This window comes from Rhinopithecus roxellana, chromosome 12 (assembly GCF_007565055.1).
Source record: "Rhinopithecus roxellana isolate Shanxi Qingling chromosome 12, ASM756505v1, whole genome shotgun sequence".
Lineage (NCBI taxonomy): Eukaryota > Metazoa > Chordata > Mammalia > Primates > Cercopithecidae > Rhinopithecus > Rhinopithecus roxellana.
Genome location: NC_044560.1, coordinates 24524223 through 24551511, shown reverse-complemented (window position 1 = coordinate 24551511; position 27289 = coordinate 24524223). Strand labels below are relative to the sequence as shown.

General features: G+C 61.7%; 2 protein-coding genes across 3 annotated transcripts; both read left to right on the top strand.

Moving 5' to 3' along the window:
- Positions 1–3530: 3530 nt before the first annotated feature.
- Positions 3531–5045, top strand: HES5 (hes family bHLH transcription factor 5). Its single transcript, XM_030913202.1, has 3 exons — positions 3531–3683; positions 3782–3947; positions 4042–5045. The coding sequence occupies exons 1-3, from the start codon at positions 3630–3632 to the stop codon at positions 4320–4322; spliced, it is 501 nt and encodes a 166-aa protein (XP_030769062.1). The 5' UTR covers positions 3531–3629; the 3' UTR covers positions 4323–5045.
- Positions 5046–7157: 2112 nt separating this feature from the next.
- On the top strand, positions 7158–26921 carry PANK4 (pantothenate kinase 4 (inactive)). Of its 2 annotated transcripts, XM_030942734.1 has the most exons (19): positions 7158–7316; positions 11992–12074; positions 12479–12693; positions 13188–13371; positions 13685–13777; positions 14140–14293; positions 15115–15296; positions 15831–15912; positions 16162–16262; positions 19403–19558; positions 20717–20829; positions 21122–21209; positions 22225–22376; positions 23844–23899; positions 24131–24180; positions 24627–24731; positions 25316–25416; positions 25557–25625; positions 26400–26921. In XM_030942734.1, exons 1-19 carry the CDS (start codon positions 7169–7171, stop codon positions 26611–26613), a joined length of 2346 nt encoding a protein of 781 aa, XP_030798594.1. In that variant the 5' UTR covers positions 7158–7168; the 3' UTR covers positions 26614–26921. The 2 variants fall into 2 exon arrangements, with proteins under 2 accessions (XP_030798594.1, XP_030798596.1); XM_030942736.1 differs by lacking the exon at positions 24131–24180 and having other exon boundaries at positions 24661–24731.
- The last annotated feature ends 368 nt before the right edge of the window (positions 26922–27289 follow it).

The window sequence follows — 27289 nt, the reverse complement described above, 5'->3', positions numbered from 1 at the left end:
ATGGTTGCCCTGTGCTTCATGTCTTGGAGAACTGCCAGGCTGTTTTCTAATGTCTGCGCTGTTTGACCTTCCCAGCTTCACGTTCTGCTTTGGAGCTGGGAGCAAATGCCCCTGGAGCTTCCCACCGCCCCCCAGCCCCACGGGTCCCTCCTCTCCAAGGAGCTCTTCACTTTACTGTCAGCCCTGAAGGGGAGTGGTGCTGGGCGTGTGGATTATTTAGAAACGGGGCATGGTTCTAGACGCACGCATTCTAACTTACTCATGCCCAACTTGTAGGTTTTGCCTGAAGGCCCCCAGCAAAGTGCCCTGCCTCAACAGCTGCTGAGCTGCAGAGGGGAAGAGGGAGTCCTTGTTTCGTGGGGACAGAGGTTAAGCCTGGGGAGAAGGACATTTTCTGGAGATGGACAGTGGTGATGGTGGCACAGCATCGTGAATTGAGGCAGCAAAGTGCCCTGCCTCGATGGTTGTGTGTGTGGAGGCGTGAGGAGTATTACCAACTCTAGATGTACCAACCCCACCCCAACTATCAAGCCCCTCAGACTTACTGAGCCCTCCAGGGTGGGGGGCTCAGACAGGTCCAGGCAGGACAAACTCCCTCCCTCCTCAAAGGCCGGCTAGGGAAAGAACTCCCCCACCACACACTGAACTGCTAGAGGCAGCCAAGGTGGAGGCTCCCAGCCCCCAACCCTCCACAGCGCTGCTACGTGGCAGAGCCTGCCAGCCTAGAGCAGCCTCCAGCCCTCCCTCCTCCAGCCCCCTCCGCAGCCCACCGTGGATGGTGTGAGCCGGGAGCCTAGTGAGTTTCCCACACTTTGGCCCCATTCACAGTGTTAAACGGCCCACAAAGGCCAGGCGTGTGCCTCGGAGGCCGCCAGAGCCGCCATCTGGCCCGAACTCAGGGAGGGAACCAGCCTTTCATCCGGCCAGGATTCAACACCATTCATTTCATATTTCCCACAACTGAAAATTGGATCAAAGCTGCTCCAGTCCAGGGGGAGGGAGGAGGAGGCGGGAGGCAGCAGCCCCCACACGGCCCACCCACCACCCTCACCGCCGGCAGGCCGCCGTCCTGGCCCACTGCGGGTGGGCAGGCCGTGGGGGTGAGGGGGATTGGACCACATCTCCCGGCGGCACGTGTCTCCTGTGGGCCAAAGAGCTGGTTCAGGGGAAGGGACCAGGACACAAGCCCCAGCCACCTGCCTCTCCAAAGCCTGTGGGAACAGGGCCTGGCCTGGGTGCCACCCCCATATCTGGGCACAGGCCAGGATCCTCGCTGCCAGCAGCCGGGTGGTCAAGGCACATGTGGCTCAGGTTCTGTTTCCTGCCGGCAGAGGTGGTGGCCAGGGCCTGCTTGGGCTGGAGCCACCTGCCCATGCTCCTGCATCCCCTAGCCCCTGGCTGAGCACCTCCTTGGTGTGGGCACTGGACCAGCAGGGTGTAGGTCATGGGCACACAGGTGACTACCTCATCCTGCCCTCCCCATCCCCAGTCCAACCCCAGGGAGCCCATAGCCAGGCAACGGACATGCCACAATGTCACTGCCGCCAGTATGAACCCCACTTTGGCTGCAAAATGGCTCCACTGAACACTACCAGATCCCCTGTGTAGCTAGGAGTCCACCACTCATAGCCAGTGCCAGCCGCCATCAGTGCCCAGAGCTGTGGGAGCCATGGCATGAGCGTGTGGCCTGGACACCCCCACACAGGTTTGCTCTCCTGCACCCATCAAGGGCCAGAGCGTTGTGGTGGGACCCCACCGGCTCAGAGAAGAGCCCCCAGCTCGGGGTGCAACAGTCCCAGCCCCCAGTGTCACCGCCTCCCTCTGACAGGCTGGGACATGAGTCCCCTTCAAGGGAGGTGTTGTGGGAGTCCCGAGGGGGTATGACAGTGAATAGGGGTTCCCTTCCTGCCACCTCCAAAGTCACCTGATGTTTCTGCCTGGGAGCCTCCCAGCCTAACTCTTCACAATGGCGTCCAGCTGGCCTGTGGGAGGGCCACCCTGCACTGGCTTGAAGTCCTGCCTTCCCCTGCTGTCTCAGCACTGTCCTGGTTGCCCCCTGGACCATCCATCCTTGTGCTGAGGGCCTCCTGGAGCTAGGCCCACCAAGTGGGTCACTCAGAGCCGGGGGTCACTGCCAAGAGCCTCAGGGGAAGGCTCCTCATTGGACCCTGCCAGCTGGCCAGGGAACCCCACTCCTGGATTCAGACTCTGCCTAACCAGCCCTGATGCCAGCCCCAGCTCTGGGGGCTGAGGCCCTTCCGCTAGGACCTGGCAGGGTCCCAACCTGTCCCTAGGAGGCAGCCCAGGCCCCGAATCCTCTCCTAGTCTCTGCTGCAGAGCATCAGAGGAACTGTGGCCACAGGCTAGGGGGTGGGGGTCTCCCAAGGGACCCTCCCCTAAGGACCCAGGGTGGGATTCATTGCCCCAAAGTGGCTGCGGGCACTCGGCTCAGTTGGCCAGGTACCCGGGTTATTAGCTCATCCCGTGGACTGGTGGGGGGGAGGGGAGTCTAGGGCTGGCATGGCCTCTGATCCTCAAGTCTGCCACCTGGCACCCACTCCCCTCCCACTGGCAAAATGCAGGATGAAAGCAAGCCCTACAAGTGCCCTGGCTGCCAGAGGGATGAGGTGGGGCTGTGGCATGCAGGAACAGTGGCCACAGCAAGTATGTCAAGAGCCGAGGCCTCCCAAGCTGCGTGGACACCGAGGTCAGATCCCTGGCCAGATAGGGCTGGGGAGAGGCCCCTGAGGGACATCTGCCAGCTCGTGGAGCAGCCCCACTGCTGCTGTGGATTACAGTGCTCCTGGGAGGACAGGGTGCAGGAAGCGGAAAGAGCTGCCGGGTGCCGGGCTCCACGTGGAGCACAGGCCCCAGCTTCGTGGAGCTGCCGGGAGCCCAGCCAGGAAGGCGTGAGGCCCATTTTCTAGGTCTGGAGATGTCAGGAGTCCCAGGTGACAGTCAGGGGACTTGTAACATAGGCACGTAGGGCTGATCCTAAGAGCGTAGACCCCTTTGTCCCCCTCCCCTGGAAGGGCAGCAGGTCCCAGTCAGGGAAGACGCCCATCCCCCAGGAAGCCGTGGCACTTGTTCATTCTACAGCTTTTCCCTTATCTGTGCCTGCGGCCTCTGCCAGCCAGCAGTGGGGAGCCGCTGGGGAGAGGCAGGGGACGGGAGGGGAGCTGAGGGGAGGGCGGGAGAGGGGCCTCCTTCCTGCCCCCCTCCCGCTTGGCGGCCTGGGAAAAGGCAGCATATTGAGGCGCAGGGCTGCCGGCATCAGGCCCCGGGATGCTAATGAGGGCGAGCGCGTTCCCACAGCCCGGACATTGTGCCGCGCGGCCCACCTGCTCCTTGGGGAGCGCCCATTGTGCCCGCGCCAATTCACAGGCAATTTAGCGTGCGCTAATGGGCCGGCGCCTTTGTGCGGCCCGCGCAGCCATTGGCCGCGGAGTGTGGGAACGGCGGCGGCGCCCGGGCCCCAGGCGCCAGGCCCTCGCCCGCGCCTATATAGGGCGCCGGCGCGCGGGGCCGGTGTCCGCTCCAGCCCGGGACGCGCTTGGCCCTGCCCGCGCCCGCTCGCTTAGTCTTGCCCGGCCTCCCCGCGTTGCCTCCTCGCCTGTTCCGCGCCAGGCATGGCCCCCAGCACCGTGGCCGTAGAGCTGCTAAGCCCTAAAGAGAAAAACCGAGTAAGTACCAGGCTCGCCCAGCGCGCTGTCCCTGCGGCGTCTGGTCCCCGGGTGTCTCCGCGCCGGGCCGGGCCAGCCTGACCCCCCTCCTCCCGCAGCTGCGGAAGCCAGTGGTGGAGAAGATGCGTCGCGACCGCATCAACAGCAGCATCGAGCAGCTGAAGCTGCTGCTGGAGCAGGAGTTCGCGCGGCACCAGCCCAACTCCAAGCTGGAGAAGGCCGACATCCTGGAGATGGCTGTCAGCTACCTGAAGCACAGCAAAGGTGAGCGCACCCGGCCCCCCGGGCTCCGAGTTCCCACCGCGCCCCGGCTCCCCGCGCCCCGCCGTCCGCTCACCGCCGCCGCGTCTCCCCGCAGCCTTCGTCGCCGCCGCCGGCCCCAAGAGCCTGCACCAGGACTACAGCGAAGGCTACTCGTGGTGCCTGCAGGAGGCCGTGCAGTTCCTGACGCTCCACGCCGCCAGCGACACGCAGATGAAGCTGCTGTACCACTTCCAGCGGCCCCCGGCCGCGCCCGCCGCGCCCGCCAAGGAGCCCAAGACGCCGGGCGCCGCGACCCCACCCGCGCTCTCCGCCAAGGCCGCCGCCGCCGCCGCCGCCGCGCGCCAGCCCGCCTGCGGCCTCTGGCGGCCCTGGTGACCCGGCGGGACCTGAGGGCGCGCGGCCCCTCCCGAGGACCAGAGGGCGAGCCTGCTCCTCTCGCCTGTAGGGAAGCGCCTTCCCGCCGTCGTCCGCCCAGGGCTTGGACGCGTCCTTCTCCGGAAGGCTCCAGCCCCAGGCTGGCCGGCCTGCAGGAGCCCCATTCTCAGAGAATGTGTGTGCAGAGTCCCTGCCGTTTTAGGACAATCAGGGCCCATCTTCTGCCAAGTGTCTGACCCCATGGGGTTGTTCTGTGTTTGCATTTAAGCAAGTGACTTCTGGGAAGTCCCCGGCCGCCCGGGGTTCTATGATATTTGTAGTGCCGGGTTCGCACGCCGGTGCCCCCAGCCTGTAGAGGACTTTCTTCAGGGCCCGTAGCTGCTGGGCGCACCCCTGGCAGGCGGGCTGTGCCGCGGGCACATTTGCCTTTTGTGAAGGCCGAACTTGAGCTGTATCCTCATAGGAAGCAGTGATCACCCCGGACGGGCGCCCAGGACCCTGCCGGCTGTGGCCAAAAGGCTCCGAGTGTGCCTGGTGGTCTGGCTGGAGCTCACACTGGGCTGTCTGGGGAGGGTGGGTGCCTCCACTATGATCCTTAAAGGATTCCTCTGTGTGGGTGGATGCGTGTGGGCACGACTTTGTACTCAGAAATTGAACTCTCGGTCACGTGGAAACCAGGGGACTGCTCTGAAGCCGCTAATAAAATCTGACTGTTCAGCCCCCCCCCCCACCCTCCGCCCATGGTCTATCTTCTGCTGTGCCTCACACCTTTCCTTGGCAGCCACGGGGTGGGTCTGCAGGGGGTGAAGGTGAATGGGCAGGGCCATGGTAGCAGTTAAGCAGGGAGGGACCCCTGCCAGTGGCCCCCTGGACCCAGGAAGAAGGGTGGGGTCCTTGCTCCTGAAGAACAGCGGGAGGGAGGGAGGAAGGGAGGGAAAGCAGGTGAGGAGCAGGGGCAGGGGAAGGTGGGCTGGGGGGTGGACGTGGTCAGAGCCCTGGGTGGGTCTCCCTCCCAGGCCTTTCACTAGCTCCCGGAAGGTAGGGGTGAGGCAAGATGACAATGCAGGACCTTAGGCTCTGTTCACTGAGAGGGGACCCAGGGCCACAGCCCACAGTAGACCTCTCGCTACAGTCAAAGGGGGCTTGACAGGGCCAAACAGGAGAAAACATTTGCCCCTAGTTGCTGCCGCACTCCCACGGCCTGCAGCGCCAGTCCTGGCATGGGCTCCAGGGACACCTGCCCACTGGCCACTGTGACAGAGGGGAATCCGGCAGTCCTGGCAGGAGCCTGCGCGGGGCCATCCCTTGCCTCAGAAAGGGCATGTATTTTTAGGCAGGCCACAGGGTGTTGGCTGAGTCTGCAAGAACTGAGGCCACCAGCTCCCAGGGGACAAAATCCATCCAGCAAGGATTGGGCCGGAGTGGGCCGCATTCCCATCCCCGCTAAGTGGCAGCCACGGGTGTGGGCCTGCCCTGCCTGCTCCTTCCTGCTCAGCCCTTCTCACCCCGCTCAGCCTTCAGCCCCTTTCTGGCTACTCCGCAGGCAATGTCTAGACAGGGTCCCCCCCGCCAGGCCAACCCAGTGTCTGCCAGTGGCCTCCTGAAGTCCCTACCAAGCCGCCAGGAATGGTGGGCAGAGCACAAGGAGGGCCCCCATTCGCCTGCATTTTTCCCGCATGTTCAGTGGGTACACAGGTGGGCGCCCCCCGTGGAGGGCACCTCCTGCCAGGCTGGCCCATGGCACACCATGCTGCCAGGGGTCTGAGCTGCCAGAGGTCTGAGCTGCCTGGGGTGTGCTCCACTCTTCCACTCAGGCCTCCCTGGGGCAGGCTCCGCGTCCAGAGCCACACAGCCACAGCCTTGGAAGACACAGGCAAGGATGCCTCCTCTCCAAAGCCTTGCCCCGTGCACACAGATGCATTATCCCTGGAGTTTGTGCTGCCCCCCAGGCCTGTGCTCCCAGGAGCCCTGCCAGGCAGCTGGTGGCATTCTCCACGTGCAGATAGAGGCTGAGGGCCAGAGACGTGCAGTAATGACCCCGGGTTACCCGGGAGGGGCTGATCTGTCTGCTTCCAACACTGGACTCTTTCCCAAGGTGCCCAGAGACTCTAGAGAAGATGCATCTCTTCATGCCAGCAGGGCTTCCGAGCCACTCGCCCTGGAATCCTGGCCTGCCCCACCTACACCCCTCTCCTGGCTCCAGCTGCTTCCGAGGCTTGTTCCTGCAGCCTCCCAGGCACCTGTCTCGCCCACAGGCAGCCTGCCTGGCTTCCCCCGACCACAGCACTTTCCACAGATCGCCATTACAGCACACATCTTCCCTACCCGCAGGTGCTATGCCAGGCTGGGCTCCTCCCAGGCGGGGCACGGTTCCCTGCTCCTCTAGTTTGCATGGGACTTTTAACATTGAAAATCCCACGCCCCTGGGAAGCCAGGATTGAGTCACCCTAGCAAAGACCGCATCACATTCGCCCTGGTGTGCAAGGCCAAGCTTACAGCAGGCACTCGCTGAAGGGCAGGGCTCTCTGACGGTCTGCAGACCCACGTGCCACCTTAGAAGCAGGTGGGCGGCCTCCGAGGCCTCCCTCAGCAAGGCTCAGAGCATCTGAGCTAAACCTGTGGATAGCGCGGTAAAAGAACATCAGATGTTCTGCGCTGATGTGCGATCTCTGGAGGATAACCGCCCGCCTGCCCGCCGCCCCAGGCCTCTCGGACCCCTGTCCAGGACTGGGCCTAGTCAGCGGCCGAGACTTCAGAGGCCGGGGGGCGGGCCCGGCGCCTCATTAACATAATCTATGCGAGGGGCGTTTAGTAGTCAAATATATGCGCATATATCTCCATGGCTGATGAGCTGGCCGGGCACTTTCAAAATGGCGGAGTGTGGAGCAAGCGGCAGCGGGAGCAGCGGGGACAGCCTGGACAAGAGCATCACGCTGCCCCCCGACGAGATCTTCCGCAACCTGGAGAATGCCAAGCGCTTCGCCATCGACATAGGTAGCCGCGGGCCGGGAGCTGGGTGCGGACGGCGGGGGCGGGCGGGGCGCCGGAGGTGGGCCGGCGAGCGGGGGCGGCGGGAAGGACGAAGGGCGGGGGCGCGGGCCTCGCGCACAGCCTCACGGGCCTTGTAGTCCGCGGACCGCCGCGCACAGCCTCACGGGCCTTGTAGTCCGCGGTGGCGCCGATACGCAGGCTCGGGGCGACGGCCGCACTACAGCTCCCGGCAGGCGCCGCAGGGACCAGAGCGGGGCCTGCCGGGCCTGGTAGTTCGCGCGGTCGTCCTGGGAGGCTGGGGTCCGGGGTCCAGCGTTACCCGCCGCGAGGTGGGAGGGTTGGCGGCCAGCCTGGCCCTGGAGCAGACGGAATTTTATGTCTTTGGCCGCATGGGCACCTGGGCGCCCCGGCTCCGCCGCTTGGCCGGTGGCTGGCCTGAGAATTGGGGTCCTTAGTTCTGGTCTAGATGAGGACGAGCTCGGCAGGAAGCCCTTGGCAGAGTGGCCCCGAAAAGGCCGCGTGTTCCCGAGGCCTGGGCAGCCGTGGCCCGCGGGCCGGACAGTCCGTGCATAGGCCCCGCTCTCTGGAGGGTGGACACCGGGCGTGAGTTCAGGCGGCTGTGGACGTAGGTCCTGGGAACTCTTGCCTCTGGTTTAAAAGTCACCCGTGCCTTCCGTGGCCTTCAAGGCGGCCTACATTTCTGCTCTGGCCTCTCCAGGGTCCGCTGCAGACCCTCCTGCCTGATGGCAGTGCTCTTAGTAATGACGGCTGGCCAGGCTCTGTTCTAGACCCTTTTCCCACGCTCCTGACTTCCTGGACACCTCCCAGCCAGCCACCTCCAGAGGAGGAAAGCAAATTACTCCCATTTCCTAGATGAGGATATTAAGACCCAGAAAGGTGAACTAATTTGCCCAGGGTCATCCGGCTAGAAAGTGGCAGAACCAGGATTTGAACCTGCCACTCCCTGTTCTCCTACTCTTCCCCTGTTTCAGACATGAGGGCTTCCTGGGGGCAGCTTCACCAGGAAAAACCCCCTTGAATAGCCAGTGCCGCTTCACATATCTCTCCCTCTTAGCACACGTTTCTGCTGTAGGCTGAGTCCGCTTATGTGTGAATCCCACAAAGGCGGGGGTGTGTTTTGTAGCCCCAGCCCCAAAAGGATGCCCGACCTGTCTTTGCCGCCCGGTAAATACTGGGATGAATGGGCCTGCCGCTGTGCTGACTGCTTCCCACCTCCCTGGAAAAGTTGGGACTCAGACCCAAGCCATTCCCTCTGAACTGTATGCTCCTGGTGCATCCAGCATGTTTGCTGCTGTGGTGTCCTTGGGGTCGTTGGTGTCACCATCTCTGTGAGATGCCCAGCCAGGGAAGGGTGTCCTCTAGGGAAGTGGGGGCATGAGAATGGAAGCAGCTGTAGGTCCTGGCTCCTACCTTGCAGTGAGCTTATGAGAGGCAGTGCGTCTTAGGGGGTGTGGCCTGGTGCCAGGTATGAGGATGTATGAGTAGCATCTTTAGGGAACCCTGATAGGACTTGGAACCGCCTGGCTATTGGGCTGCAGGTGCTGAGCTTGCAGCCCCAGCCTAGGGGATGGTCTACTGCAGGCCTCGCCAGAGGCTCCCCAGCCTTCTGAGACCTTCGGGCTCGGCAGAGCGTGTGCTCTGAAAGGTTCTGCTGCCTTCACACTGGGGGATTCTGTTACTGGGAACAAGTCGGGATTAAATATTTGTGAAATGCAATTGCAGTTGACCTGCATAAGTCACCTGGGGAATGGCCAGGAGAACAGGGCTCACCATGGATGTTCTGTGTGGCCACCAGAGGCCAGGGAAACCGCAGAGCTGGAACCATCCAGGAAGGGCTGTCGCAGCCCTGGAGGGCCCTGGAGCACCAGCCTCTTCTCCGGGCTGAGCCCAGGGGGTTTCTTGGTAGAAGGACACTCTAAGAGGTCTGTTTAGTGCTGGTATTTATCTCCTCTCTTCAGAGTTCCTCCCTGTGTCTGGATCCTGTGTCTCTGGTTCTTAGGAGGACCTATTGACTGACGCTGAGAGAAGACCTTTTGTTTGTTACTCCTGACTGAGCTGCTAGGAGGCCACGGCTGAGGGTGGGGTGTCTTCAACCCAGGAACCCTCAAAGACAATGTGCTTGTCAACAGTATTGTTTTTTGTTGTTGTGTGTTTTTTTTTTTTTTTTTTGAGACGGAGCCTTCTCGCTCTGTCGCCCAGGCTGGAGTGCAGCGGCCGGATCTCAGCTCGCTGCAAGCTCCGCCTCCCGGGTTCATGCCATTCTGCCTCAGCCTCCCGAGTAGCTGGGACTACAGGCGCCCGCCACCTCACCTGGCCAGTTTTTTGTATTTTTTAGTAGGGACGGGGTTTCACCGTGTTAGCCAGGATGGTCTTGATCTCCTGACCTCGTGATCCGCCCGTCTCGGCCTCCCAAAGTGCTGGGATTACAGGCTTGAGCCACTGCGCCCAGCCAACAGTATTGTTTAAAAGCAGGCTTCTCCCATTTCCTCTTCCCTTGCCCATGTTTCCCGATCCAGGAAAGCTCACCTGCCCTGGGTTTTGGCAAGCTGTTTTCCCCTCGACGGGACGCTGATATCTGCTGAGCAGATTCACCTCTTTGAAAGCAGCAGGGACATTGTGTTTCTCAAAACATACCTGCAGCTTTGATCTGATTTTAGGTTTCTGTGGGCCGTGGAGAGGGTTTCTCAGAGGCATGTGGGACAGGAAGGGGCCACAGTGCCATGGTGTCTGCTGGGCTGTCCTGCCCTCCATTGGTGCCCAAAGAGGAAAGACAGGACCAGAGAGAGTGGAAGAAGGGATGGGGGCCTGTGGGACAGGGAGAACTAGAAGACCTTGGCTCAGGTGTGAAGAGCACAGGTGACCAAACCTCTGGAAAGCCCCCTTCCCCACCAGCCAGGCGATGCTGTTGGCCTCGGAGCGGAGCGCAGGCAGCCTGGGGAGCCCAGGGGGCAAGCCTGTCACTGCCTTGCCAGGCGGTGTGTTGTGATTCCAAGGGGCCCCTGAGCTCAGCCCGGAAGGATCCCCGCCCACAGGCTCCCTCTGCTCCAACAGACCTCCTGCTCTGGGTGCCCTCCTTGCGCCTCAGGCCCCCTTTTGTTCCCCCCCGGGTGTGGGGAGTAGGAAGACGGAACACTGGCTTTGCTAGGCTTCTCAGTGCAGGGGAGGGAGGATGCGTACCTTGCAGAAGCCAACCCACCCCCACCGCAGTCCCAACCCCAGTACATCCTGTTTGGGCGTGTATGTAACACAAAGAACCCAGGTCCTGAAATTGGATTTCTGTGACCTGAGAGTTTGTTTATAGTGACTTTTGATGAGTCTCTTAAAATAGATCTTCATCCTCTTGCATCATCTGTCGTTTTAGAAAACGGTTTATTTGCCGAGGGGAGTCGACAACATGGTGTGTTTTAGTGAGACTCTCCAGGCCTGGCCAGGTCTGGGGGTGGGGGAGGGATAAGGAGGCTTAAAGCCACAGGCCAGGGGATCGGATTGAACCTGTGACGCATCCACTGGACTGTACGCCGGCCGTCGGGAAGCCCACGCTCACCGCCAGGCAGGCAGTGCCGTGAGGCGGCTGCTGTGGGGCCTGGCCACGATGGGTTTTGTTACAGGAACGACACTGGCTGTTTCCTTGGGGTTTCCAGATCTCTTTACCGACGAGTGTTTGTTCTCCACCTTACAGTATTTTGTCAAAACACAACCATTTGAACATAGCTTTAGCCTCCTTACTCTCGTGATGCGGGATTTTTGCCTCTTTTTTTCAGGCCCCGTAAAAAGTGTACTCTGTTCAGTCGCTGTACACCACACAGTGAACTTAAAGTCACACGCTTTGTTTCTTTTTCTATTTGTCATTCATGGAGCTTCAAATCTATGAACACACCTGTAGCCTCAAAAATGTCCTTTTTTTTTTTTTTAAACTTAGAAGAATTTATCCTTGAAAAGGCCTTTCCAAGAATCTTTTCACCTTTCCCTGAAACATGGTTCAGGTGCGTAAAGCCCCTTCCAGCCTTTGATCACAGCATCATCCTGGGAGCCGCAGGGCTTCTCTGGAACCGCAGAGAGACTTTGGCCCACGGGGAAAGAGACTTTGGTGGCCTCTGACTTCTTCTGGCTACTTTTGGGGCTGGGGCTGCATTTTCTGCCCAGAGCCTCTAAAGAGTAGCTAGCGGCACTGTTTGCCTCTCCAGGGTAGGGGAGCTGCTCAGGCCGGGTTACTGCCCTAGCCTGTGAAAAGAGCCTCCTTTGTGTCAAGGGTGTACTTCTGAAAACGCCTGGATTTGTCAGCTTTTCGCTTTGGGTCATTAGCAAGATCACTTGAAACTGAATTTTCTTAAAGCAATGAGGATAACCAAGGTTACCCAAAGCAAGACAGCTCTCCCTTTCGTCTGCAGGACTTGGTGCCGTGGGGAAGTGGGACCTCTTGAACTCAGTTTGGCCAGGGAGCTGAGGAGGAGCAGAATTTGGAAAAGAAAAGTGTAGATTTGATTGTTCATTTTCCCGTCCTCTCTTTTGCGCCCACAGGGTTTTTAAGTTCCAGTAGCCCCAAACCCCTCATCCACAGAGATTTTAGTCTCCAAGACACCCAGAGAGCGTGGGGGATGGACCCCAGCCCCGCGCTGTCCTGGTCCTGAATTCTGCCGGGTGTATGTCTCCCCTGCAGGCGGGTCGTTAACCAAGCTGGCCTACTATTCAACGGTACAGCACAAAGTCGCCAAGGTGCGGTCTTTCGACCACTCGGGAAAGGTGAGCCTGCGCTGTAACCTCCCGGGGCGGGACAGCCGCTCCTCTGTCATCTTGAACCTGGCCCTTGTCACTCAAGTCACCCCTCTGCTGCTGCAGACCTCGGCTTCCATGTCCTAGGAGTTTCTAGCATGGACAGCCTCCCCTGCCTTCCACCATGTCCCTTTAAGACCCTTTTCAGGAACCTGTGCCCACCCGTGCTCCCGCTGGGGGAGGCTTCTGCTCCTGCTGGGTGGCCCTGAGGTCGCCACGGTCCTGGGCTCCTCCCTCTTGCCCAGGATTCTGCCTCAGAGCCCTGCCTGGTTGAAGGCTGGTGTGAACGGCCCGCTCCACTAGGGCAGGGTGTGCCTGGCCCAGCCCAGCACGGTGCCCCACACTCATGCGGCCTCCCCTGCTCTGTTTTCCAGGACACAGAACGTGACCACGAGCCACCCTACGAGATCTCAGTTCAAGAAGAGATCACTGCTCGACTGCACTTCATTAAGTTTGAGAATACCTACATCGAAGCCTGCCTGGACTTCATCAAAGACCATCTCGTCAACACAGAGACCAAGGTCATCCAGGCGACCGGGGGCGGGGCCTACAAGTTCAAGGACCTCATCGAAGAGAAGCTGCGGCTGAAGTGAGTGGGGACCTCGAGGGCGAGGAAGGAACATGTGGCTGCCCCTGAGTCCCTGGTGCTCGTGCGTCCGATCATGCGTTGGATTGTTCACGGGCCCGGCTGCCCCTCTGGGCCGGGCAGGCCTGCGTGCTGCACCCGTCTGTGGCCTGTACTCTTTTTTTTTTTTTTTTTTTGAGACGGAGTCTCGCTCTGTCGCCCAGGCTGGAGTGCAGTGGCTGGATCTCAGCTCACTGCAAGCTCCGCCTCCCGGGTTCACGCCATTCTCCTGCCTCAGCTTCCCGAGTAGCTGGGACTACAGGTGCCGCCACCTCACCCGGCTAATTTTCTGTATTTTTAGTAGAGACGGGGTTTCACCGTGTTAGCCAGGATGGTCTCGATCTCCTGACCTTGTGATCCGCCCGTCTCGGCCTCCCAAAGTGCTGGGATTACAGGCTTGAGCCACCGCACCCGGCCTGTCGCCTGTACTCTTTAAGGGGTTGGCACTTTCTTTTCAGAGTCGACAAGGAGGACGTGATGACATGCCTGATTAAGGGGTGCAACTTCGTGCTCAAGAACATCCCCCACGAGGCCTTCGTGTACCAGAAGGATTCCGACCCTGAGTTCCGGTTCCAGACCAACCACCCCCACATTTTCCCCTATCTTCTTGTCAATATTGGCTCTGGAGTCTCCATTGTGAAGGTGAGACCCGGCTTCGTGAATGAATGAGTGGATGGTTCAGCCACAGTTTGTTAAGCTGTGTGCAGGAGTAGGAGCCAGGACTGGGCACGTGGACGGGGCCCAGTGGGTGGGGGGGCAAAGCCATGAGCTCAGAGCCGCTGTGGGAGGGGCATCAGCGCCCCCAGGCTCGGCCATCAAGAGAGTCTGCCCACGGGCGGGGGGGCGGGGCTCGCCCCAGTGCAGCACACGGTGCGGGGATGGCGGGGGGGGGGGGGTGGGCGACCTGTGTGGCTGAGGGCCTGCCGTGCACGCACCTGCCCTGGCTCTGCTGCAGGTGGAGACGGAGGACAGGTTCGAGTGGGTCGGCGGCAGCTCCATCGGAGGCGGCACCTTCTGGGGGCTCGGGGCTCTGCTCACCAAAACGAAGGTATGCGGCGGCTGCCAGAGGCCCTCCAGGGTCTGCAGAGATGTCTGCTTCCTGTCCTCCGGAGGCCTGTGGCTGGGAGGTGCAAAAGCTGCTTCCGGGCCTCCCTCCTGACGCGCTTCGGCGGGTCTCTGGCCTCTGCGGCTCGACTCTGCGCCCTGAAGGACGGGCGTCCCAGCAGCCAGAGCTGCTCCTGACTGGGTGGCCTGAGGTCCCGATTGCTGCCTCCTGCCTTTGGTCCCGCATGACGAGGGCCCATTCACCCCCTGCCACGCGTGCCTCCTCCCGTGGGCTTGGTTTCTGGGGCCGTGGGGATATTCCAGCAGCTCGCAGTGCCTCACCCGCCCCCTCGCCGTGTCCCGCAGAAGTTTGACGAACTCCTGCACCTGGCCTCGAGGGGCCAGCACAGCAACGTGGACATGCTGGTGCGGGACGTCTACGGTGGTGCCCACCAGACACTTGGGCTGAGCGGGAACCTCATCGCCAGCAGCTTCGGGAAGTCAGCCACCGCCGACCAAGGTGCCGGCCCTGGCCTCTGCCGCCAGAAAGAAGGGGGTGGGGACACTTGGGGTCTTGGGGACAGGAGCTTCCCCCACTGTTAACTTTCCCACACCCGCTCCCTGGAGAGTCGGGGTCTTGGGTGTCAGCCCTGCAACCTCTTCCTGCCAAGTCACCATGGCGCAGGCCGAGTGCTCAGAAGGTTGGCGAATAAACACCGTGGTCTTGGTTTTAGAGGAAGAAACAGTTCCTCTGAGTTAGGAAAAGCGGTTCGGTTTTTTTTCTCCTTGAAAACAAAGCCTAATCTGTCCAGGAATGATTCACGCATCACACACAGCCTCCCACGCTCGGGCTCTGGTTCCCCGACTCATCTCTCTCCCCCGCTCCCCTCCCGTGCTCGGACTCAGGTTCCCCCACTCAGCTCTCTCTCCCCTCCCCTCCAGCGCTCGGGCTCTGGTTCCCCCACTCAACTCTGTCTCCCCTCCCCTTCCACGCATCATACGCAGCCTCCCACGCATCATACGCAGCCGCCCACGCTGGGGCTCTGATTCCCCCACTCAGCTCTCTCTCCCCTCCCCTCCCACGCTCGGGCTCCAGTTCCCCCACTCAGCTCTCTCTCCCACTCCGTTCCCGCGCTAGGGCTCCGGTTCCCCCACTCAGCTCTCTCTCGCCTCCCCTCCTACGCATCATACATAGCCTCCCACGCTGGGGCTCCGGTTCCCCCACTCAGCTCTCTCTCCCCTCCCCTCCCACTCAGCTCTCTCTCCCCTTCCGCTCCCGCTCGCTGTCACACCAGGCACTTGCTGTGCTTGGACGCGCGCGCTTTTCCTTCCCTTCTCCAGAGTTCTCCAAGGAAGACATGGCCAAGAGCCTGCTGCACATGATCAGCAACGACATCGGGCAGCTGGCCTGTCTCCACGCGCGGCTGCACAGCCTGGACCGCGTGTACTTCGGAGGCTTCTTCATCCGGGGCCACCCCGTGACCATGCGCACCATCACCTACAGCATCAACTTCTTCTCCAAGGTACCAGGCGCGCCCGCCCCAGCCTCTAACGCAGACCCCCAGGGTTTCAAAATCAGAGTCATGCTGGTCAGACACCGCAGCAGCCCCAGGGAGGTTGAGAGGCCGCGGGGCCGAGAAGCCCAGCACCCCTCTCTTCTGGCTGGTTCTGGGGAGCCTACATTTTGTGGCACCGTGGCCGCCTGAGTCTGAGCAAATCACCAGTGATGAGCATTCTAGAGAGTTCTGGGGGAGTCTGCCGATCTGCACTGGGGTCAGGGTGCCCGTGCCCCTGCAGAGGCGTGCCCACCCGCGTCCCTGACGCAGAGACTTGTGGGCTAGGGACTCGCCGCATGGGAGAAGCTATCTCACCCTTAGCTTTCTTCAAACAGCAGCCCACCTCTGGCGCCTGGCGCGATTTCACTGGCAAGTATGCCGTGGATGCCTCTTGGAGGGTTTGGGCTGCGCAGTGCGAGGCCCGCCCGTGTTGAGTTGGTTTGCGGAGGCATCGGGTGTTGTGTGGGGCCGACAGCAGCACGTGTGCTTTGGCCATGGCAGGGGGAAGTGCAAGCGCTGTTTCTGAGGCACGAAGGCTACCTGGGAGCCATCGGAGCGTTCCTGAAAGGAGCCGAGCAGGACAGTGAGTCGCAGTGCTGGTGCCCCTGAGCAGCGTTGGGCCTCAGCTGTGGTCTGGGCCTGTGCTCTGGGCCAGAGCGGCCCAGGGTGGAGGTGGGGTGGGGAGCGTGAGTACTCCCAAAGTGACAGCAGCAGGCATGTCTGACGTTTTAACAATTTAGTTAATCGGTTTTTATACCCTTTCCTCCTCCACTCTCTTGCTTTTGAATCAAGGGCAAAGTTAACACAGGTGACCTGGCTCTCTGCTTTCCAGATCCCAACCAGTACAGCTGGGGAGAGAACTATGCAGGCAGCTCCGGGTTGATGAGCACGTCACCGGAGCTCGGCCCAGCACAGCGGGCACGGAGTGGCACCGTGAGTAGCGGGCTCTGGCCGTCCTGGGCCCCGAGGGAGCGACCTGTGCCGCGCTCCCCTCTCCTGTCCCTGAGAGAAGCCTCTTGTGGCTGTCGCGGCTGAAAGGCGCCTCTACCTGTGGCGAATCCTTCCAAGGACCTGGGCAATAACTAGAGGCGGGAGGAGGACACTGTGGCTTGCTTTCCTCTCTCTCTTGTTGGGTGCTCTCGTGTTTTGGAAACATTCAGCAGGAATTACGGAGTCTGTGATCCGGCCTTCTTGTTTGCAGAGAGATTGCTAAAGTTCAGGGGTGATGGGGGCCTCCCCCACACCAGGGGGCCTCTCCACACCGGGGGGCCTTCCCCACACCAGGGGGCCCATCCACTTTGCAGCTGAAACCTGAAAGCTCAGGAGCCACCCAGGGTCCTGCCCTAGGACTGCGCACTCTGGCTGACGGTCTCTGCCGGTTATTGTCGGTCTCTGTCGGTGACGGTCTCTGTCAGTGACGGTCTCTGTAGGTGTCGGTCTCTGTCAGTGTCGGTCTCTGTTGGTCTCTGTAGGTGTCGGTCTCTGTCGGTGTCGGTCTCTGTTGGTCTCTGTCGGTGTCGGTCTCTGTCAGTGTCGGTCTCTGTTGGTCTCTGTAGATGTCGGTCTCTGTCGGTGTCGGTCTCTGTTGGTCTCTGTAGGTGTCGGTCTCTGTCGGTGTCGGTCTCTGTTGGTCTCTGTCAGTGTCGGTCTCTGTCGGTGTCGGTCTCTGTTGGTCTCTGTCAGTGTCGGTCTCTGTTGGTCTCTGTCAGTGATGGTCTCTGTTGGTCTCTGTCAGTGACGGTCTCTGTTGGTCTCTGTAGGTGTCGGTCTCTGTCAGTGTCGGTCTCTGTTGGTCTCTGTAGGTGTCGGTCTCTGTCGGTGTCGGTCTCTGTTGGTCTCTGTAGGTGTCGGTCTCTGTCGGTGTCGGTCTCTGTTGGTCTCTGTAGGTGTCGGTCTCTGTCGGTGTCGGTCTCTGTTGGTCTCTGTCAGTGTCGGTCTCTGTCGGTGTCGGTCTCTTTTGGTCTCTGTCGGTGTCGGTCTCTGTTGGTCTCTGTCAGTGACGGTCTCTGTTGGTCTCTGTCAGTGACGGTCTCTGTTGGTCTCTGTCAGTGACGGTCTCTGTTGGTCTCTGTAGGTGACGGTCTCTGTCGGTGTCGGTCTCTGTCGGTGACGGTCTCTGTCGGGCGTCTGCTCTCCTCGGCGTGTCCAGGCTCATTCCTCGGATGCCCGGTGGATTTGCCCTGGCCCGAGCTGGGTGGCACTGGCGGGCTGGGAGATGCACCCATGTCTGCCGAGTTAGAGCTGCTTCGGAAGGGTTCCCCGCCAGGACCTGTGTCAGCCACACGGAATGCCCCCAGCACAGCCCCACGTGGCGGAAACCGCCCCCGTGTCACGGGCTGTCAGGGTCCTCGACCGTGTCTCCCCGGGGGGCTCGTGCCTTCTGTAGCTGTGAACAGTTACCCACGGTCTCGTACAAAGCTAGTCGGACCCCTCAGGACAGGCCACTGGCATTGTTGGCAGGAAGTTGCTTGTCATTTGTAGACACGGGGTTCCTCACAAATCCGTGTCAGTATTTTCAAGACCGCGCCGGGTTGAGTTCTGGCTTCTCAGAAGGGCACCTCCCTTTTGTGTGGGTCCTGCGGTTCACCCTGGGCCACGGCCCTGCACAGATGCGCCACACTGCCCACAGCCCTGGCCTGCCTTTCCCTCCGCCCATACTAGGCCCGGGGCCTGGCAGAGCCCCAGCCTCTTGCTTTTGCCCTGGTGTTGGGCAGAGGGGCTTGGTGTCTCCCAGCCTCCGTTTCTGCCACGTGTGTATAATTTGCCAAATGTCCTGTACTGTAACCTGGAGTGACTGCACGGGCGGCCACAGCGCCTCGGGGGCCCCGTTCAGGAGGCGCTTGTTACCTGTTTGGTGCCCACCAGCGGCACAGCCCTGCCAGGCAGGAGTGCCCCACCTTACTGAGGATCAAACTGATGTGTGGAGAGATGGAGTCGTTTCTTTGAGTTTATATTCTCCAAAAAAGGCAAAGCAAAGATTTGAACCCGTTTGTCAGGATAGAAGGAGCCTGCGACCCGGCAAGGTGGCACCGGGCAGTCCCGGCTGTGGTCCGTGGTAGTTAACGTGGGGCTCCTGCCGCCTTCTGCGCTGGCTTTGGGAAGTCACTGGCTTTTTCCTTGTGGAGCGTCTGCCTGGCGTGGGCCTCCCACCTGGAAGGCATCCCCCTTGCTGTGAAGTTCCTTGCCTAGAGGTCCCTGCCCACCCGGAGGCTGCTTCTCTAGCCCCAGCAGTTGCCGGCAGGGGTGCCCTGGTGGAGAAGGGCAGAGGGCCGGCATGTGACCTGTGGGGTAGTCACCGGAGGGTGGGAAGAGGCGGCCAGCTGCACAGTTCCCCCGACAGCCCCTCTGGTCGCAGAGCAGCGGCTGCTGCAGTTCGCGTGCAGAGAACTGAGTACTGGTGTGTGCGTTGGCTCAGCTCAGTTCAGTTCCTCCTGGAATAAGGTAGAAGGAGCCAGCAGGGCCCATGAGCACGCCTGTGCCGGGTATAGGTGGCCCCGGGGTGCCCTGGGCCCATAGTGGCCTGGCCTTGCCATAGCCCTTCGTGGAGAAAGGAAGGTGCATGGGGGCTGCCTGCCTGGCGCGGGGTGGAGCACTGCCCGGCGCTTAGTGAGGACAGCACCCCAAACCTCTGTGTGCAGACGTGGCCACCTGGAGGACCAGAGGTGGGAACAGCGTGACTGCAGGGGTGACGGGGAGGAGGTGAAACTGTAGGGGTGACAGGGAGGGGTGATTGCAGGGAGGTGGTGATGGGGAGAGGGATGGTGGGGGAGGGGTGATGGTAGGGTGACTGCAGCAGTGATTGGGGAGGGATGGCTGCAGCGGGGAGGTGATGGGGGCAGGAGGCGTGTGGTGAGCAGACGCAACCCCAGTGTCAAACCAGGGGGTAAGTCAAGGTATCCGGCTCAGGCCGCTGGGCAGCTGTGGGGGCCCGGTGGGGGTCTTCTCTGTGGCCCAGAGGCATGGCGGAAGAAGGCGTTACATCTCCTCCTTTATTAGAGTGGAAGATTCTGAGCGTGGCTTAGGTTATTCTGAACTGGGGTGACGTTTCCACCCTGCCACTGCCTGTCTTCCAGTTTGACTTGCTGGAAATGGACCGGCTGGAGAGGCCACTGGTCAGCCTGCCACTCCTCCTGGACCCGCCCTCCTATGTGCCCGACACGGTGGACCTCACTGACGACGCTCTGGCCCGAAAATACTGGCTCACCTGCTTCGAGGAGGCCCTGGACGGGGTGAGGACTCTGGGTACCGATTAGAGGATTCCGAGGCCGCGGCCTGGGTTAACCTTCCAAGGCTCCCGGGGGCAAAGACAAGGTGGCGAAGTGGGACAGGCCAGTATTTTCCAGAAACCCCTTCATCTACGTCTGAGTGTGAGAGGGGTGATTTCTGTTTCTCAGGCAAAAATATCGCTCTTGGTCACTTGGTGGGTCAGTTAGGACGTGACGTCATCGAGGCACGTTTCTTCTCAGGGCAGCCAGTACTTTTGTTAGCTATTACATTTCTTCAGAAAACAATTTAGTAGACTTTTCTGCTCTTTGGAAGTGTGCCTGAGGTGCAGGAGGCCCTGCGGGACTCTGACTCTGAGGTGGGGTGAGGCTCAGCCCCAACAAGCTCCCACTGAGGCCACCTGGGGGCTCCTGCGTCCCACCTCCAAGGCCGGGGTGGTCCTGTGGAGCACATGCCAGGCCCTGGGCCATGCTGTCTCTCGGGAGCTCAGCTCGCGGCCAGGGAGCCCCAGTAGCAACATGCATTCTTCCTGAGGCCCTCGGAGAGGCCGGGTGCTGCCGGGGTTTGTCCTGAGGGAAGAGTCGCAGCCCTGCCCGGACCCAGAGTGAGCTCTGGGCATCCAGAGCCCCGTGTCCCCGGCACAGGGTGGGGCTGGAGTCCAAGGACATGGGTCTCAGCCTCGGATTTCCTGAGTGGTGGGGGGCAAGGGTCACTCCTGCTCCTGCCTCCCAGGGCAGCTGGGAGGGGCGGATGGCAAAGGGAAGCCTCAGGGGACCGTGAACTGTCACCGCCAGCCTTTCCTGTTCCAGTAGGAGCTGCCCTGACCACAGCCCAGGCAGCCCCCACCCTGCCCCACGTCCCGCACAGCAGGCCCTAACCCTGCCCTGGGCAGCCCCCTACAGCGAGCTCCTACCCTGCCCCAAGCAGCCCCCGACAGCCGGCTCCCACCCTGCTCTAGGCCCCTTTCAGCCGCCCCAACCCTGCCCTGGGCAGCCCCCCACGGCCAGCCCCCACCCTGCCTCAGGCCCCCTATAGCTGTCCCCAACCATGCCCTGGGCACCCCCCAACAGCCAGCCCCCACTCTGCCCAGAGCCCCCGCTGTCACATGGGGAATTCCCAAGCAGCAGGGCCATGCTTGGCTGACCCCCTCCTGTCGCTGGCAGGTAGTGAAGCGCGCAGTGGCGAGCCAGCCAGACTCCGTGGATGCAGCTGAGAGGGCGGAGAAGTTCCGGCAGAAGTACTGGAACAAGCTTCAGACCCTGAGACAGCAGCCCTTGTAAGTGCCCAGCATCCTGGTGCGTGACTGCCTCTTCTGCCCAGAGGGCCCCTGCACCTCTGAGAAAGTGGCTGCGATGCTGGCATTCGGACCCCAGCTGGCTGGGGGTGGGGGTGGGCCCCGGTGGCACAGTCCCCCCGGGCCCCGCCTCACGCGGCGTTTGCACTGCCGGGCTCCCGGGGGCGTTTGCACTGCCAGGCTCCCGGGGACATCCGTGGCGCGGCCCAGGATGTGCAGATGGGCGGGTGTTTGGCCTGCCCTGCTCAGCGCCCTCTGCCATGTCTGTCCCCAGCGCCTATGGGACCCTGACCGTGCGCAGCCTGCTGGACACCAGGGAGCACTGTCTGAACGAGTTCAACTTCCCGGACCCCTACTCCAAAGTAAGTGCAGTGTGCCCTGGCCTTCCGCTCGCTCCTGTCCCCGTCCCGCTGGCGCTGTGGGTCCTGTCTCTCTCCCGCTGACTTGGGGCGTCCTGTCCTCTCTGAGGCCATGCAGGTTTGGTAGCGGCCCCACCTCCGGCACTGGCACCACCCTAGCCAGGGTCTCTGTTGGCAGCATCTGCTGAGGAGCTGTGTTACCCCCACAGATGCTGGTGCCAGTTAGGGGTGGGGACCGCTGTGACTGGAGAAGAGGGGTGTGAGCCCCCGTTTGGGTATGTGTTCCTGAGAGACACAGGCTGCCTGCTTGCAGGAGCCAAGGGCCTCCCAGCTTCTGCAAGGGTGGGCGATTGTGGTTGGGGACTGCCTGCCTGCCTCTCATGGGGCACCCTTGCTGCCTCCTAGGAGGCTGGGCAGTGACCAGAGACCTTTTACCCCGGCGATGCGCAGGCCACGGGAGCCCTCTGAGATGGGCCTTTCTGGGCGTCCATCTTACTTCCCAGGTCTGGCGGCCAGAGCCCTCCTTGGCCCCTTCTGCCAGGAGGCAGCGGGCAGCAGCGGAGGCATGGACTTCTCCCACCCCTTCTGGGAATGGCCAGCGCCACGCCTCCCCCACCCCCTCACACGCCAAGCCTTGTGACAGGGAAAGTCTGGGTGTGGAGGGTTTTGAGGCCAGGGCTGTGGCTACCTGTGGGGGCCTTGTCCTCCAACCGCGTCCTCCCCTTCACCCACTGCTGTCACGTGGGGGCTGAAGCTGTCCTGGGCCTCATCTTCAGAGCCCCGTGCAGCTGCACACTGGCTGCTGTCCCGGGGCCGATAGGCTTGTGCCTGGTGGGCTTCCGGTTGGGCCTGAGTCTGTGCTCCTGAGGGGTGTGGTGTGGAACAGGCTGGGCCTGGCAGGTGTCCGGGATGGTGCCCTGCCGAGGGCCTGTAGAGACGCGGCCTGACGGAAAGCCAGGAGCAGCCCTGTGGGCTGAGGCGGTCTCCACTCAGGCCTGGCGTCTGGCATTTTCCACAGGTGAAGCAGCGGGAGAATGGCGTGGCACTGAGGTGCTTCCCCGGGGTCGTGCGCTCCCTGGACACGCTGGGCTGGGAGGAGCGGCAGCTGGCGCTGGTGAAAGGCCTCCTGGCGGGGAACGTCTTCGACTGGGGGGCCAAAGCCGTGTCTGAGTAGGTGTCTGCGGGCTCGGGGCAGGCTCTGCAGCCTGCAGGTCCTTGTCCTGCCCCAGGCTTGCGTGCAAGGAGGTGGAGCGGGTCCCTCCGGGGTTGTGTGGCACTTGGTGGCTCGGTGGCTCAGGGCTTTGGGGCCCAGGGTGTGCACATGGCAGCAGCCCCAGGGGCTGTGCAGGGCCCAGCGCCCTTGTCTGTCCCCTCAGGCTCTGAGGATGCCCCTTCCTTAAGCACAGGTGCTGAGGAGCCCTAGGGCTGTGGCTCCCGAAATACGGGGCTGACGTTTTCTGTTGTCAGAATCCAAATTCATGTTTCCTACGTGTGGTAGGAATTAAACATTTCTGCTGTGATGATCAAAGGGTGCTTTGCAAAGGAGTTCCCTAGTCTGGCCTGTGGGAAAGGCAGGTGTCTAAAGCCCGGGGCTCTGAATCTTGAAAACGAACCATTCCCACCGTAATTTACCTTCACTCCTGAAGAAGCTGCTTCCAGTCTCTGAGCCTCCCCAGGCGGCCACACCGTGTCTTGTGGTCCCTGCTTGTTTTACATGTGGGGCTGGAGGGAGATGCCTGGGTTCCCGGCCCTCCCTGGGTTCCCGGCCCTCCCTGGGTTCCACTCGTGTCTCTAGACATAGACAAGAATGCTGCCCCCAGCCGTGGCTGCCCTTCTGGGACACAGGTCCCTCCCGCAGCCTGTCGGGAGCATTGGAGGGTCCTGACCCATGGGCTTGGCCTTGTGGCTGGGGGCTCCCACACCGCCTGCGTGGGCACCGAGCACGGGGACAGACTGCAGCTGCCAGTCACCGGGGGCTCCCACACCGCCTGCGTGGGGGCCGAGCACGGGGACAGACTGCAGCTGCCAGTCACTGATGGGCTTCCCTGGTCCCGTGGCTCCGAGTCCACCTTAACAAACAGCCTGCGCTCTCTCAAACCTTTGCTCGGTGGCACTCTGAGCCTTCTGCTGATCACCGCGTATCAAGAACGCTGCATCTGTTCTGCCTGGGAGCGATTGGGGTCTTCACGTTGAGCCGCTGCCTCTGTCCCGCCTGGGAGGGATTTGGGGTCTTCACGTTGAGCCGCTGCCTCTGTCCCGCCTGGGAGGGATTTGGGGTCTTCACGTTGAGCAGCTGCCTCTGTCCCGCCTGGGAGCGATTGGGGTCTTCACGTTGAGCCGGTGCCTCTGTCCCGCCTGGGAGGGATTTGGGGTCTTCACGTTGAGCAGCTGCCTCTGTCCCGCCTGGGAGCGATTGGGGTCTTCACGTTGAGCCGCTGCCTCTGTCCCGCCTGGGAGGGATTTGGGGTCTTCACGTTGAGCAGCTGCCTCTGTCCCGCCTGGGAGCGATTGGGGTCTTCACGTTGAGCCGCTGCCTCTGTCCCGCCTGGGAGGGATTTGGGGTCTTCACGTTGAGCAGTCTGGCCGAAGGTTTTCGTTCTGTTTTTTCTTGACTTTCTTTTCTCCTCTTGTGTGCAGCGTCCTTGAATCCGACCCCTGCTTTGGGTTTGAAGAAGCAAAGAGGAAGTTACAAGGTGCGGATGGCCAAGTAACCCGCGTCTTGTGCTGGGGCCTTGCCTGGGCGTTCTCTGCAACAGCGAAAGCAGTCGCGGTCAGGGCCCAGGCACCTCCCCTGCTCGAGGCTGTTAGCCAGGCTCAGGGGCGGGGAGAACTTGCTTCCTGGAGAGACGAACACCTGAAGACACGTCTCCCTAAGCCCTGACCTGGAGCACTGAGCTGACCGTGTGTCCCTCCCTCTCTCTCAGAAAGACCCTGGCTTGTGGACTCCTACAGCGAGTGGCTTCAGAGATTAAAGGTATGTGGAGGGGTTTCCCGCCTCTGCCCCTGGGGACACAGTGTGGGGCCCAGGGGGCGGGTGGTCACTGGAGGGAGGTAGGCACGGGCTGCCTCCGGAGGCCCTCCCCTCCTGTTAGAGTCACAGTCCTGCGAGCCGAGGGCCTCAGCATCCCCTGCTCCATACTTGCCCTCCTGTCATGACCACTTCTTAGGTCACCTGCTCTAGGCACAAAGCCTTGCCAGAAGAGACAGTCACTGGCCCCTGCAGGCTGATCCATCCCTGGCACCTCTGGGGCCCTGAAGTCCTGGTCTCAGCCCCTGCAGGGGAGCCCATCCCCAGTGCTTCTGCGGCCCTGAAGCCCCCAGTCTCGGCCCCTGCAGGGCAGCGGGGCGGGTGGCAGGGGTGGGGTCTGACTCGCTTGGATGCATCTGTTCCCAACTGAACGTCCTGGTTTTGTCTTACAGGGGCCCCCTCATAAATGTGCCTTAATTTTCGCAGATAACAGTGGAATAGACATCATTTTGGGAGTCTTCCCCTTTGTCAGGGAGCTACTCCTTAGAGGGACGGAGGTGAGTGGCGAGGTGGTGGGTGGGGCCCTTCCCCTGGGCTTCTCTGCTCTTGGTGGGGTTGGCGCCGCCCTGGGCCTCTGGCGGTGGTCGGGCTCCTCCGGACGCAGCAGGTAGGTGCAGGTGGCAGCGTGTGGGAGGTGGCCCAGAGCCCTCATATGCTGGGGTGGAGGCTCCCAGCCCCCCGGGCTCAGGCTGAGGGTCCATGTGCTGAAGCCCAGGGCTGATGCTAGGCTTCTGGAAGGGTGATCCCAGCAAGGAGGCTTTGGGACTGTGACTTCATGCCGATTGGAGACAGGCAGGTCCCAAGGGCAGGCTGTGAACTTGGCTCTGCCCCTCAGCTTGGTTCCCTCCCAGGGGCCACAGAGTGGCAAGGTCAGACAAGGTCCCTGCTCCTCAGCAGCAGGTGGCTGGCCAGGCCCGCTGGGCACAGCACCCTCACCCAGGCCTGCTGGGCACAGCACCCTCACCCAGGCCCACTGGGCACAGCACCCTCACCCAGGCCAGCCACTCGAAGGCTGGGGTGCACACAGGCACCACGCTGGGCCAGCACAGGTTCCTAAAGAGCCTGGGCCCTCCTCCTGCAGGTCATCCTGGCGTGCAACTCAGGCCCCGCCCTGAACGACGTGACCCACAGTGAGTCTCTGATCGTGGCAGAGCGCATCGCAGGCATGGACCCTGTCGTGCAGTGAGTGTTGGCAGGTGGTGCTGGGGGGCCTTGATCGGGAGGGACACCAGCTGGGCAGAGTGGGCCACGAGGATTGTCTCTGAACTGGGAGCTCCCGGGGGCTACCCTCCTGGGGGCGCTGACCACCTTGTGTCTGGCAGCTCCGCGCTCCGGGAAGAGAGGCTGCTGCTGGTGCAGACGGGCTCCAGCTCCCCGTGCCTCGACCTCAGGTAACCCCGCACCCTGCACCTGCTCTCTCCTCCTGGGCTCCATGCCCTCTGTGCCGTGCACCTGCACCCAGGCGCACGCGGGACACCGACCTCAGGACAGGCCCTTAGGGCCTCTCCTGACCCCAGGCCTGGACTGACCTCAGGAGGCGACAGAGATGCCATCCCCCAAGGTGGCCTGGAGAGAGTGAACGGATTCAGGGTCTGAGGTGGCTACACCTGGGCTGGGTTGGGGAACTTGGGGCAGGAGGGGCTGATGTCCCTGTGGCCACTCAGCTGAGGCTGAGGGCGATCTGGGCAGCTGCCCGGTGTCTGTCACCTCCGCATCCCGCAGAGACAGCAGGCTCTGCTTCTGTGCTTCTGGAGGTCCTTAGTCGATTGTATGTGGTGCTCTCTGTCCTGTTGATTGCAGAGAAAGGAACCCCTTAAGTGAGCGGGTTCTGAGTGCTGGGGCCACTGGTCGTCTCTGCTTGGTGGGATTCTCCAGTGCTGGCTTCATCTGTGCTCCAGTCCCCCCTCACCAACAGGGAGGGCGTGAAAATGACAAGGAGTCAGTCCCTAGAGTTTGAGGGAGATCTCGGGCAGTTTCCAGGCTGCAGCTGCTCTGGCCCTGCAGGAGCTGCTGCTCTGAGGAGGCCCGGGCTGAGGCTGGGTTTGGAGGCCCCCACAGCAGGGAATTGAGGGGTGGAGGTTTCGGCCTTCACGTTGGTCGCTGCACTGTATGGGAAGTGGGGTCTGGGGTCTGCTCGTCCAGTCTCTCTTTCTTCCTCCCCAAAGCCGCCTGGATAAGGGGCTGGCCGCACTGGTGCGGGAGCGTGGCGCGGACCTGGTGGTCATCGAGGGCATGGGCCGTGCTGTCCACACCAACTACCACGCGGCCCTGTGCTGTGAGAGCCTCAAGCTGGCCGTCATCAAGAACGCATGGCTGGCCGAGCGGCTGGGCGGCCGACTCTTCAGCGTCATCTTCAAGTATGAGGTCCCGGCCGAGTGAGCCACCGCGGCCGCCGGATGGTTCCGCTTGTCACTTGTCAGGAATGTGATTTTGCCACCACAGGGAAACTGCGTTCAAATCAACGTATTTATATCGTACTACTGTGACACGGCACATACGCCCCAGCCCGCACAGATGCGTGTGCTCGAGAGGCGAGACGCAGCTTTGTCCTGGGAGACATCCGTATTGGAATCTATTTAACTGCTAAAGAACCTTTTATATATATGTATAAATAGAGAGATCTATACAGGTATGTCTGACGGGACGCAGCGCCCTGGGCATGCACCAAATAGAGTTTTTAAAAGAGGCCGGAGCCGCCTGTGCTGTTTTATTTTGGAGCAGGAGCCTCTCCCGACTCTTCCTGTGTGGGGAGCCCCGAGCGGGAGCCCTTCCCTGCACTGCTTCTAGACCTCGTGGGCACCGAGTGCCAGCTGCCCCACAGACCCGGGCCCCTGTGTCTCTCACTGCTCCCTCTGGGCCAGAAGAGCTGCCTGCGTCCCTCCAGTGCCCTCCCGCTGCGCCTGCAGGACGTGTGGGTGCTGAGCAGCACTCCTGACTCAAGTGCCTGGGAAAGGAGCCCTCGGCATCGATCGCCCTCAAGGGTTCTCAGGCAGCCAGGCGCTGACGCGGACCCTGCTAGGAACTGTGCGGACCGTGTGGGTTTTGTTGCTATGGC

Excerpts from the sequence above, each read along its gene's own strand:
- HES5 (XM_030913202.1), top strand. The coding sequence starts at position 3,630 with ATGGCCCCCAGCACCGTGGCCGTAGAGCTGCTAAGCCCTAAAGAGAAA. Across the intron at positions 3,684-3,781 it reads GCCCTAAAGAGAAAAACCGA|CTGCGGAAGCCAGTGGTGGA; the intron begins GTAAGTACCAGG and ends CTCCTCCCGCAG. Across the intron at positions 3,948-4,041 it reads CTACCTGAAGCACAGCAAAG|CCTTCGTCGCCGCCGCCGGC; the intron begins GTGAGCGCACCC and ends GTCTCCCCGCAG.
- PANK4 (XM_030942734.1), top strand. The coding sequence starts at position 7,169 with ATGAGCTGGCCGGGCACTTTCAAAATGGCGGAGTGTGGAGCAAGCGGC. Across the intron at positions 15,913-16,161 it reads GAAAGGAGCCGAGCAGGACA|ATCCCAACCAGTACAGCTGG; the intron begins GTGAGTCGCAGT and ends TCTGCTTTCCAG. Across the intron at positions 25,626-26,399 it reads TCCCCGTGCCTCGACCTCAG|CCGCCTGGATAAGGGGCTGG; the intron begins GTAACCCCGCAC and ends TCCTCCCCAAAG.